General features: G+C 39.9%; 1 protein-coding gene across 1 annotated transcript in view; it reads right to left on the bottom strand.

Moving 5' to 3' along the window:
- Positions 1–10,781: 10,781 nt before the first annotated feature.
- The window catches only part of LOC106456530 (transmembrane protein 163-like), an 11,897-nt gene continuing 9,956 nt past the window's right edge, over positions 10,782–12,722 (bottom strand). The window contains exons 3-4 of the mRNA XM_013915839.1: positions 12,315–12,365; positions 10,782–10,870 (exon numbers count right to left, since the gene is read on the bottom strand). Coding sequence (XP_013771293.1) covers positions 10,782–10,870; positions 12,315–12,365 — 140 coding nt within the window. The remainder of the gene's footprint in view (positions 10,871–12,314; positions 12,366–12,722) is intronic.

Below are 12,722 nucleotides of genomic sequence, written 5' to 3'. Positions count from 1 at the left end.
GACAAGGCTTATCATCATCTATCACAAGTGCTAAGCTGTTCCAGGACCAGAGATGGGCAGTAATAGTAATCTGATTACTTTTTTCAAGTAACGAGTAAAGTAAGGGATTACTATTGCAAAAACGGTAATTAGATTACCGTTACTTTCCCGTAGGAACGCTGCGTTACTGCGTTACTAAAACCGTGATTTTTTGCGAGAGTGTCTCATGACAGTGACGTAAGCGAGTGCGACATTCGTGACAACAGCTGTGTGCAGATCAACAATGGATCATATATCGAGTGCAGAGAGAGTATGAGCGTGCAGCGTTTAAAGTGTGGAAGTACTGACCTTACTTTGAGTTTGATTCCATAAAAAGTGACAAAAACATTAGTGTCCGCTGTGCGTGCGAAGAAAACTTCTTTTTACAGCGAAAAAAAACCCCTAAACAAGCACTGAGTAGCTACGACGTAATGGGAAACTCACAGAGAAACTCGCGGATTCTTCTACTGACCGCAGCACACCTGCACCAGGGTAAACCTCCGCCTGCCCCACTCCTGCTTTACAATTGAAAATAGAGCAAAAGGACCGCTGAGTCTTTGACTTTATTTACTTTCTGCTGTGTTTTACTTGCATCTATTTGAAAGACTGAGTGTAAACACAAAACATATTTTATTTTATGTGCTGGAATGTGCAGAAAATAGGTTTAAATGTTAAACTAATTTCTTCCAGTCAGAGAATGTTGCATATAATTACATTTTTGCCTGATGCATAAAGTTAAAAGATTAAAACGAATAAAACAAGTTTTAAAAAGAGACTTTTACATTTGATTACATTTTGTATGATGATTATGCAGAAAAAGTAGAATTGGGCTGAAAGAGCTATCGCTTTATCACCTATTCAGGGTGTAAATCGTGTTTTTAAAAAGTAACTAAGTAATTAATTACTTTTGAAAATAAGTAATCAGTAAAGTAACAGGATTACTTTTTTGGGGAAGTAATCAGTAATTAGTTACTGATTACTTTTTTGTCCAGGACAGTCAAAAGCCGACTGCGGCCCCACAGGCTGCAGGTTGGGCATAGAGGTTACAACCCCAACCTGTAAGAAAACCTTGTCTTACAGAAACCTAAGAGCCATTTAGCACCATTATACTTAGGAGGATGTAAATGCATTTACAGTGGGTTGTTTCAATGTGAGTTCACCAATTTAACTGATATTAAGTTCAATTCAATTCAATTTTATTTACATGGCGCCGAATCACAACAACAGTCGCCAGCTAAAGCTGCTACAAAGACAACCCCAACAACTCCATCAGACGACCCCCCTATAAGTAACCAATTGGTGAAAGTGGGAAGGAAAAACTCCCTTTAAAGGGAGGGGCGGCCATGTGCTGCGACCGGTTTGGGATGAGGAGAGGAGGAGGAGATAAAACTGTGCAAGGTAATAACTAAAGATTAAATGTGGAGTGGTGTATAAACACATAAAAACTCATAAACAGAATTACAGAGCAAAGTAAATATATGCAAAAATTATGATGTGAACCTGTAACTTAATTAGAAAATGATTGTCATTCTTCTTCATCCTCTCTCGTGGACTCCAGAGTATTTCATTAAGATGTGTGGTTGATGTTTTGAACCATTAGGAAGAAAAAAAAGCAAACTTCCTCTGCTCAGCACTTGAGTAGCTCACATGGGATTGAACACAATGCTGCCTCCACTTGTGTTACAGGCCGATTAACTGAGCTGTCATTAATATTTAACGATATTCACAGGACTGCTTTTCTCATGCCTAGATCACATGCAGCTGCACGTGACGCAAGACGTCGAGCCAGGAGGTGAAGCTGTGGGCCTCAAACACAACGCCGCAGCGAATAAGGACAAATTAGCTCCTGTTAAGTCTCTGCATCCTAACGACCGGTTTTCTGTTTGTATATTTATTTTCAGCGCATACCTGCTTACTCGTGTTGTGAAATGCTACACCCTGACGCTGTACTGCAACCACACCGTGTGACTAAAGCGAAACATCCTGAACACACTTTCTCTCGCAGTCTCTTCTGACACTTTCTCTTTTCTGATCACACTGCACCACCCCACTTCTTTGGCTCATCAGTGAGGTGCAAAAATAGTCAAGTGGTGCTGACTGATAAAAGATGGTGTGAGGCTGCCTAGAGAGGCTGTCCTATAATTATGCTGCAGATGGAGAGTTTCTGACAGCCAAGCAAATACACAGATAAAGCACTCCATGGCTTCTGATAAAAAAAAAACGCCAACCCAGAGTTCCCTGACGCACCAACAGGACAGGAGAGGTGTGGCGGAGAGGTAATTTTACAAACCCGAACGAGCTGTTCACCATCACTGTGGAGTTTTCTGGTTTGCGGTGTTTGACAACAGTGGAATCAAACTCATTCAAATATTAAAGGTGTGTGCCTAAACGTCAGTTTGCCTCAGCTGGAAAATAAAGTACCTCTTACTCTGCGTCAGCCCTGCAGCATTGTTAAAACAATTTCTCCTGAGCCGCGGATCGATAGTGCACTGTTGCTACAGTGAGGTAGGATATCTTCTGTGGCTTCATCTTTAAAATGGCATCAGGGAACTTTACATATCGGCACAAAGCAGTGCCTGTAAGTAATCCAGAAACAGCACCTCGACCAGAAAGATAAACCTGAGCCGTTAGTGCACTCACAACACTTCACCTCTCTCTGCACAGATTTTTAGACTTCATACATCCTTAAAAAATTGGAGTAAGGCTTATTCTTACTTCACTTCCTGATTTGAGCGGAAAAATATGTTAAAAATTAACTTCAACAAACTCTATTTGCCATTAGCGGATAGAGTCCCATTAGCCACATCAAACCCAGGAGGCAGCGTGGTTGTAAAACCTGACTGCCTGTCACAAAGTGCAGATGGAATATGAGGATTAATGTAGTGTGAAACCTAAACAGAGGCCTGTTCAGCGTGACTAAAAGGCTGGGATGGACAGGAGTACCTTGACAACACTGGAAACAGGTTTAAAAGGTTATTATAAAATGCCACCATTTGTAGATGAGATTGCAGTGAGTTATACACAAAAGGCATGTTTGACTTATCAAATGTATCTAATTACTTAATCTAGTTTTTTTTCTTTTTTGTGATTCGCTAAATGTTTCCACAAACAAATTTCTGCATTAAAAGGAATTGAATGAGAGTGAGAAGTTCATTTCATAACTGATTTAGCTCAGAGCCAACTGACGACTGAAGTAGTTTAATACACCGTGCATGACCACATGGTATCCACTGAACATCAAGGGTTTGTAGCAGAGCACAAGGGTGTGCATACAAAAAGACACACACACGCTATTGTTCAAAGGACTCGTACATAAAGTTACACAATGAAACTAAACAAGTGCAGCTCAAGCGTAACAATCCTGGAAGACGACCATTTATAATGACGAGCAGAAGTTCAAATTATCAAAGTGAGAAAGAAAGATGCTTTGAAAGTGGCATAGTTGCTGGTGCTACACAAGCGCGTCGGAAAATTTCAGAAACTGCATAAAACCTCCATAAAACTCTTGTGTTTATGGAGAAATGTCCAAAATGTATCCAGTGAGTGAACAGTTCTCTGGGCAAAAATGCCTCGCTGTGGCCAGAGGCCATGAGAGAACAGCCAGACTGCTTCAGGTTGAGGGCAAAGTAACTCTGACAATCACTTTGAGTTATTTTGATTCACAGCCAAAGTATGCAGAAGAGCATCTTTGAATGAAAACATGTCAAATCATGAAGCAGATGGGCTTCTGCAGCAGAAGACCACACCAGATGCGACTTCTGATAGCTGAGAACAGGAAACTGAGACTACTTGCTTCTGCTCACCAGAATAATAATAATAAAATAATAATACATTTTATTTGAGGGCGCCTTTCAGAAACCCAAGATCACCTTGCAAGAGAAAAAATAAGCAAATAATAAAAATAAGGTAGAGTATTGGAAACAGCTCCATCCTGCCTTGTATCAATGGTCCAGGCTGGTGATTGTTGTGTAACGGTTTGGGGGATAGGCTTTGGTACCGGCTGAGCAACATTTAAATGCCACAGACTGCCAAAGTATTGCTGCTGAGCATATTTGTCCCTTCGTGACCTTAGTGTGCCCATCTTTCAGGACAAAACTCAAATGATCTCAACAATAAGTTCACTGTACTCAAATGATCTCTGCAGTCAGCAGATCTCAGTTCAACAGAGCACTTTTGGGATGTGGATAAACACGAGATTCACATCATGTATGTGCAGCCAACAAATCTGCTGTGTGATGCTTTCAGGTCAGGGTGAGCCCAAGTCTCTGAGGAGCTTCCAGCACCTTGTTGAATCAGTGCCATGAATAGTTCTGAAAGCAAAAAGGGACTAGACTTTCTGGGTGTTCCAGTGAGGACAGCACACAAACAGAAGCACTACTGCGGGTTTTGCCCTGATTTACTAATAGATGTAGTAAAATTACCAAGGCTCATAAAGGAGAAAAATGTTTTAAAAAGAGAAACAACTGCTGTTCTGGTTGGAGGGGAAACATTAGGACTGTAATTTATACCTCTGACATTATTCTCAGCCTAGTAGATAGTTCATAAATGGCTTTGGAATTACAGAAAGGCCTGAGTACAAATACATACACTGCCCACAGTGTGATACATACAGATTTATGCACATGTAACTAAACGTCCAGTCAGTAATGATTAAGAATCGACTTTGAGCATTAAAATGATCAAATCCTTGACATTAGTGTGAGCATTTCAGGACAAGAGAGATAAGAGAGATCTTTCTTATTACTCTTTAAGTATTTGCACTGATTCTACTGCTTTAAGACATGTATTAATAACCTCAGCCTACATCATGCGGCGTCATGTTGGGATGTCACACCTATATGTGCGCGCTTATGTACAGTGGGCCTAATTGGTCTGCAGACGCTTGGTGTTGAAGAGGAGGAGGGGAAATGGGATTGAAGCATCTGGTGTGAGAAACTGCTGATAACAACCTCAGTGCTGCAGTCTAGGATCTTCAAAGAGTGCAGATAGCAGGGGATCTGTATATTGTGACAGTGTGGTGTAATAATGCGGTATCCCTGCACTGTGTTATGATAGTTTTCATTATAAAGAGAAACATGGCAGCTTACAAGTGCATCTCACTCTTAAAGCCTTGTGCATTAACCCAAAGTAATTTTTTTTATTATTATTAATTTGTGTGTTTTTTCTATAAAAAACACACAAATTAATAATAATAAAAAAATCTGTAACTGTAATGAAGAGCAGTTAAAGAAACTGCAATAAAAGCGATAAGAAATAAAGAATATTAGAGATATTTTAGTAAGAAGCGACTCGCTGGAATATTTTTAAACGGTGTATTTATATTTGCTATTAATGTCACTTTCTTTGTTTGCATCATTGGAGTCTCTCGTTTCTGTTGTTAGTTAGGTGCTGTCTCACTGCTCAGTTCAAGCTGTTTAAGCTCGCTTGGTAACCCGTTCAAACCAGTGCAAACAAACCAAACAGAGCTCATACGAGCTGCAGTAAACCCCAGAGATCCCATTGGCGATTAGTGAAGACTTACCATTGGCCATGGCCAGCAGCTATCAAGGGCAAAGGACTAGTTTTCTGCGTGGCTGTCGTGATTTACAGAAACAGATATTGTTTAAAAGCTAATAAAAAGCCAAATGACTGTCAGATAAAAGCTGATTGACTTCCGCTTGTATTTCAACAAACATGTTTCCTCATTTGCTCTTTATGAAGACGGGAAACAAGTCTGTGCAAGCTTGATTACTCAAGAGTTCATAATAATAATAATGGACTCCAAAAAGCTTCTGTCTGTGTGGAGATTTAAAGCTAGATTATGCTATTTATTTATAATCTTTAGTCCAGATTATATGATCTGCAATTTTAACAATTATAAGAAGAAGTTGTTATGAATCTGAATCTTTAATGAATCTCATAAGTCAAGAACACTGCAGGGGCCACGAAGTGATGCATCACACAATAGAAGCTATGCAGGACAGCCGCCGTAGCGCCCCTGTAACCTTACTCTATCCCTAAGAAGTCAAAGTACCCTCGTCCCCATTCTGCCAACAGTAAGATACACCAACCCGCTGAATGCAGAGAATCCTACACAGAACAGTTCCATTCATAGTATAATTGATAGTGAATGGTTAAGAGTCTCAGCACATGCCATCAAATTATGACGTGCAAAGAGAGCATTATCCTTCTCACAACACAACACACAGACACGGCAAATAATGGGACGCTTGACATTTAACAAGATTAGCATTTCAGCTAATCTGTGGCCTTAGCCCAGTTTGCTACTCTCCATTGTTTTACTATTGTCTGATAATCAGAAGCACCTGAGGAATGATGAGTGTAATCACTAAACACTGCACAGATACGGAGGAACTGAAAGCATTAACTGTGGAAAGGAGTATCTGTGATTTGACCTGATATGTTTATAATTTACACAGTTATAAAAAATAATGTTTAGAAAACAGTAATTTGAGGCAAATTACACACTTCAAAGTCCAAGTACATCAATCAACCCTAAAAGCCATCTTTTAACATAATAACAAGCTTCCATTCCAGCATTTGGCTCATAAGTAGACTGGAAGGCTGAAGGCTCAGAGAGTTTAGATTTAGCCCTAAAAGTGCTGACTGGAGGGGAAAAACTCAACGATCACTGAAATGGCTCTTTTGAAATTACATATTGAATCTGTAAATGTTTTACGAGTTAAAGAAAAAAAACAGACTGAACGAACGGAGCTCAAACACAGATGCAGAACGCAACACCTGCAATCTGTTCACATTCAAATAATGCTTTCATTCGCACCTTTGTGCCGGCAGAGGCAAAGGTTTCGTAATTATTTAAGTAAAGATCTTGTTTGATCATATATGATCAGAGTGAATAAAATGGATTAGTTCCAGCAGAAGTAGAATATACGGCACTTGAACACCCAGAACACCAACATAAATAAAAAATAACTTGATGGGTGAGTTTAAAGCGTTCTTAGATAAACATATACACACACACGTGCACAGAGGTGTACTAACAGGCACATTTCTTAGTTCTGTCTGCGCAATACAAAATTCATGATCTGAATGAGCCCACAGATGGCTGCCAATTTCTTACCCTGACATGCTTTTTCTGAACATTATGTTCATCTGTGCATGCTTTTCATTGTGCAAGTCCAGCAAGTCTGCAAGTACTCGAATTGGAAAAAGTTATTCTTTCGGGACTGAAAGCCGGGATGACAAACAAGGAATTTTTCAGTATTTATTCTGAGCCTAAAAAGACAGCAGCGAGGATTATACAGTCCATAGAAGTTGTCCTGCCGTGGCATGTGTGGCATAATATTTCTGACACATTTAGCACTGACAGACAGAAAAAGACGACTGGCTGACGCTACAATGACACACAATGACCATTTGGACCAGGAGATTAAGCCTCATCCAATTACTAAACTCATCCAGTAATCACATAAACAATACACATCTGGGGGGCTCCATAAAAATAGAAACTCCTACCAAGTCAGAGTGTGTACGATAATGGGAGCGAAGGCAAAACAAACAACAGCAACGAAAACGCCAATAGAAACAGACTGCAATTGGGAGCGAAGGTAAAACAAATGAATAAATGATTGTGTTTTCTACCCCGAGGCTCCGTGGCGACAGGGGTGGGGTCGAGTTTTCAAGTAAGGTGGAGGCAGAATAAAGGAAATAGAACATGGCGAGTGGAAGCTTCTGAAGAAAGAAGGTCTGGGTGGAGAGGAAGAGAGGAGGAAAAGTAGGAGGTGATGAGGGACTGGGGGAGTAAAGTGCAGAGAGAGGCAAAACTGGAGCAAGAGAAGGAGGGAGGAGGGAGAGAGATGTATATTAGCACGCCTGTTTCTGCAGTGACTGCCTGGATGTGATAAATGTCCTGCAGATAGCAAACAGATATCGTGCAACTCAACACAAACGTCACTTTTTTACAGACTCTGCTGTCTGTGATTTACACTTTCATTCATTTATTCTTTGTGATGGTAACATGAGATCTATAATGATAGTAAGCTACTAATGAAAGCGTCAAATGAAACATGAAACTCATGAGGTTATGACTGAATCCTTACAGGAGGTAACACTCCAGTGTAAGTGTTAAAAAGCACAACTTAAATAACTGACCATCCACTGTTACACATTTCTGCCTTAGCTACAAATGTGGATTCATGTCGAGCACCGTCTGTTCAGATGGCTGCGTGATTCACATCACTCTATGAAAGGTTGTCATCATTTTTTGTTTATTTTAGTGTAAATAAATTTTATTAAAAGACCAAAGCCGTCAGGAGCTGGCTCTGTGACCCAGCATTTTGAGTTTATTTTATATTTTTGATTTCTTATGTTATTTTGGAAATATGTAAAGTTATTGTGCTGTTTTTTTAGTTGGGGTTGAGTTGTGTTTAGTCTAGTCTAGGTTTCATCTATGCCCCTGTGTTTGTGAGTCTTTTCCTGTCTTCTGTGTCCGTCTGTCATGTGTATCATGTCTACATTTCTCCAGGTTTCCTGTTTTATTTTGAAAGTCTTATATTTCCATGTTCATTGTGTTTAGTTTTACTTTCCTTTGTGGCATCATGTTTATTTGTGTCAGCTGTGTCTCCCCGTGTTTCCACTTCCCTCATTACCCTCCTCTGTATTTAAGTCCTCCTTCTGTTCTTTGGTGGGTTTTCTGTTTGTCTTTATGTCACAGAGTTTCTGCTTCCTACTGTTCGGGTTCATGCTCAAACTCACGTTTGGATTATTTCACAGTTACGTTTGTTCCCGTTCAGTTTCATGTTCTTGTCGCTCATCATAGTTTTCACAGTCTAGTTTTCCCAGTTGAGGTTTTCGTTTTCGTTTTCACTCCATAAAAACACCGGCGTTCTCTGGCCGTGACAAAAGTCTTGTTTTTTTCTTACGCATGTTTCACTTTAACTGCTGAATTTTTTAAGAAGAGATTTTCTGAAAACTGGACACCACAGTGCTGTCAAATTTGCTTAAAAAGGAGAACATTTGTTAGGGAGGATCTTAAGCTATAGATTTAACACATATTGTCGTGGTTCTGGGGACCCAGTGTTTATCTTTTAGATCATTTCTTTTCTGTGATTTTATTGGTTTTTCATGGTTTTGTCTTTTTTTCTAGCTCTCTTAGTTATTCTTTAGTATTTTGGTAGTTTCTAGCCCTCTGGTTTTGTTACTGTGCCTCCCTTGTGTTCCCCGTGTTACGTCTAATTATCCTGGTTTCTATGTTCGTGTATTTCCTGTTTTACTTTGAGAGTGCCGTGTCCTATGTTAAGAGTATTCTGCTTCCTCCCTGTCTCGTGTGTGTCATTAGTCCCAGCTGTGTTTCCCTCCTGGTCCTCGTTACCCTCTTGTGTATTTAGTCCTCTGTCTTCCTCTGTCTGTTGGTTTGTCTGCCTTTCTCCCCCCGTGCTTCCATGTTTTAGGTTTCCTGTTTTCAGACGTGACACATATTGACAGTTTTCTTGAATATAAAGGCTGTATTCATGGGAATTTCAAAAAAAAAATCGTTCTCCTCTAGGTCTTCTGGTTTTATGAAGGTCTTTCAAAGATTTTCTATGAACATTAGCTGCTTGTTCGCTCATTTTCAGTCCAGTCCTCGTACTTGTACCTGACCGTTTTCAGAATCGTGTTTGTTTTAGTTCGTTAAGCCCCTTAATACTGACCTATGAATCATTCAAGCATAAAAATGCATCATAAACCAAAGCTGTGTCTACACATAACAAAATAGCTCATTTTAAATCGTATCCTCGGGCGCTTCGCTACAAACAGCTTGTTTTAAAAAAACTGAATTTATGAAGATGATAAATGCTAATGCTAACAGTGTGAGAGGCATCAAACTGTATGTTTTAACCAACAAGGTGAAACTAAGGGAAAAATCTGCAATATAAACCCTTTAAAGACAAAAAAAAAACATTTATACTGAAAACTATTATTTCCAATAAACAAGTTACACAGCAGAACAAGTTTGTGATACCTGTATTCAGTCAAGAGAGCATTATTTAATCGAGTATTGCACTGAATGAGTTTATGAAGTCAAAGAAAATGGGCCTGAGTAGAGACGAGCGGAGTTTAATCTGTGACAGCAGTCAAACAGGGGTGTCATTGTGCCTTCAGCACATGTCAAAGATTACAAGTTTGTGCAGAGGTTGTGTTACAGAGCTACGTTTTTTTTCTGCATGCTGGGTTTCAGCTACTTCTGTCTCCAGCCACGCAGTCGTGGCACACATAGATATCCATAAAGTGCTGGATTATTTATAACTATGTTGGGCTTTTGCTTTATGTATCTGGGTTAAATCACAGTAATTACGCCCCGACTGCATGAAGAGAAAGAAGGAAAAGTAAACAAGAAGCACAGAGGAAGACAGAAGACTGAAGGAGAAGCTGCTGAAGACAAATCTATTTATTTCTGTTTCCTGCTGTCTTACTCTTACTCTGCTATATTTATAATTTCACAGTATTTTAGTAACATTCTTCCTCTTTTATGTCCTCTACTTCACATCCTGTCACTACCGCACCACCACATTTCCTTCTTTCTTCTTCCGTCTTTCTAAATCTTGCTTTGGCGTCTTCTCAATCTCAGCTTTATTCCCCTTGGCCATCCTCCTGCTTTAACCCTCTTTTACTCATTTCTACCACAATCTTCTGCTTGCTCAAAATTTAAATGGCTGTTGGCAACAGGCCTGATTGATCTCGTGGCTGCCTATTAGTGTGGAGGCCTGTAGCCTGCTCCTAAATGTCCTAGAGGCACTCTGAAAATCATTCCTGTTGGTGTGCACTCAGTCCCTACTCTGAGTGTGGAACAGCTTCTCAGTGGACTGCCTGGCAAGCACCATAAAATGTACCATATGGCAGAAATCCTCTAATACTAACAATTCACACGAGAATCTTTAGTCAAAAACACTAGAAGGCTTTATATGTTTATTATATGCTGGTTGATGGCAACACAGAAAAATCAGTTTTCTACTTGAAGGAACGGTGTGTGTTACAGTCACGCATGATGCAAAAACACCTGACTTTTACATGTAAGCCTGCAGTTCTTGTCTTCAGTCATAACAACACATCAACATAATTCTCAGACCACAAAACTAAAAACTAAACAGTATGTTTTCATACATTGTGCATCCATTTTCAATGAATACAACAAAATTAAGACTGGAGTAGAATTGATTTGATGCTCTGTGCATCGTATGAATACTGTACTAAACTGCATCTAATCTTATTTAAAGACTCATATTTTTACATATTAGTCGTGTATATTTGTGTAGAGTGAAAAAAAAATGAAAGTTGGAGGATGACAAACTACTGTGAAAACTGTTTCTTTTTTCAATACTTATCTATTTTATCTATTTATTTTATTTTAAAAATAAATTTTCATTGATTTCATCATCCTGTATATGAATATAAAAATACTTGTCCATCTATCAGTGTGATTACCAAGATATAAAGGAAATGTTGTCGTCATCTTCTAGTTTCCTGTGTTTCTCAGTCACCGAGTTCATATAATTACCTGCTCACACTCTGCTGGACAGCTTAAAGCACAGAGATGTTCCTGCTCCTTTCTCTTCAGGTGTGGTCTGTGCTTTCTCTCTCAGTCTGATATGTCTGATAAAGCCTCAAAGACTTGTACCACTTTCACAGGTGAATACCTAACCACAAAAGGCAGCTTCTCAAGAGAGGTTGCAAGCTCACCCAGAGCAGCCAATCATGACCGAGACATTCGTGAGTCAATACAATTGAAGGTAAAGCAGAAGAGGCTTGCAGTGAACCCTTCTCCTTTCTAAATGTTAAAGTGCTGCTAAAGGTCACGGAAGGATAGAGGATTATTGCAGATTTCCACAGAGAGAGCTGAAGACAGAGAAGAAGAGGAAAAGGAAAACTAGAAGGGCAAAAGCTAAAAGGCTGGCAAAAACAGGATCCAAAAACAGAGTTTTGTTTAAACATGTCCACTTCAGGAAAACTCATAAAAGCTATATAACAGTAGATATTTTGCTTGTGACAGAATCAAACTATCTTTTGCCTTTGCCAGCAAATCACAGAGAGGAAAAAATGAGTAAGGAGGGAGATATATGCTGAGAAAACCCATAAAGATGAAGTAAACAAAGCAGAGTGTAAAGAAATACGTTGACAAGATGTAAAACATAAAAAATGGAAGATGGTGGGCCTGAAAGAGGGAGAAACTAGGGCACAAGCAGGAGGAAACGACACGCCGGTATTCTTTAAAGTTGAGCCATCGCAACCACTAAATCCCCGACGCCGCCTGCCAGGACTCATCACGCCCGGTCCTGCCTTGTCCCCTGGCGCCATCGTACCTTCCAGAGCTTCATTCATTCGTCCATAGCCATCTGCCTCGCTTCCCTCTACTGCAGGTGGCAGGAGAGGAGGTGGAGAGCAGTGCATTCATACTTTAATTTTCTGACCAAGTTCCCCTGACTTGTCTTCTCAGGGCTGCGTTTAGGAGACGTGGAGGTAAGCGCATCTACACATCTGGGTACCTTCTGCTCTCTTGTTCTTGTTTTTCTCTCTCTCTAAGTTTAGAAGTTCATTTTTTAGTGGGTCATCCTGTTCTTCTGCTGAAGTCTCTGTTCTCTGTGCTGAGAGTCAAACAAAACACACACACACACACACACACACCATTCTACATTTCGCCTCTTTCTCCTCATTCATCCCTGCACTAGCTTCACTCTGTGAGCTGTATTAATTCATGCCAGCATTGACAA

The sequence above is a fragment of the Pundamilia nyererei genome, unplaced genomic scaffold (genome assembly GCF_000239375.1).
Source record: "Pundamilia nyererei isolate P.nyererei 1_Seehausen unplaced genomic scaffold, PunNye1.0 scaffold00376, whole genome shotgun sequence".
Taxonomy (NCBI): Eukaryota; Metazoa; Chordata; class Actinopteri; order Cichliformes; family Cichlidae; genus Pundamilia; species Pundamilia nyererei.
This window is presented reverse-complemented; position numbering and strand designations above follow the sequence as displayed.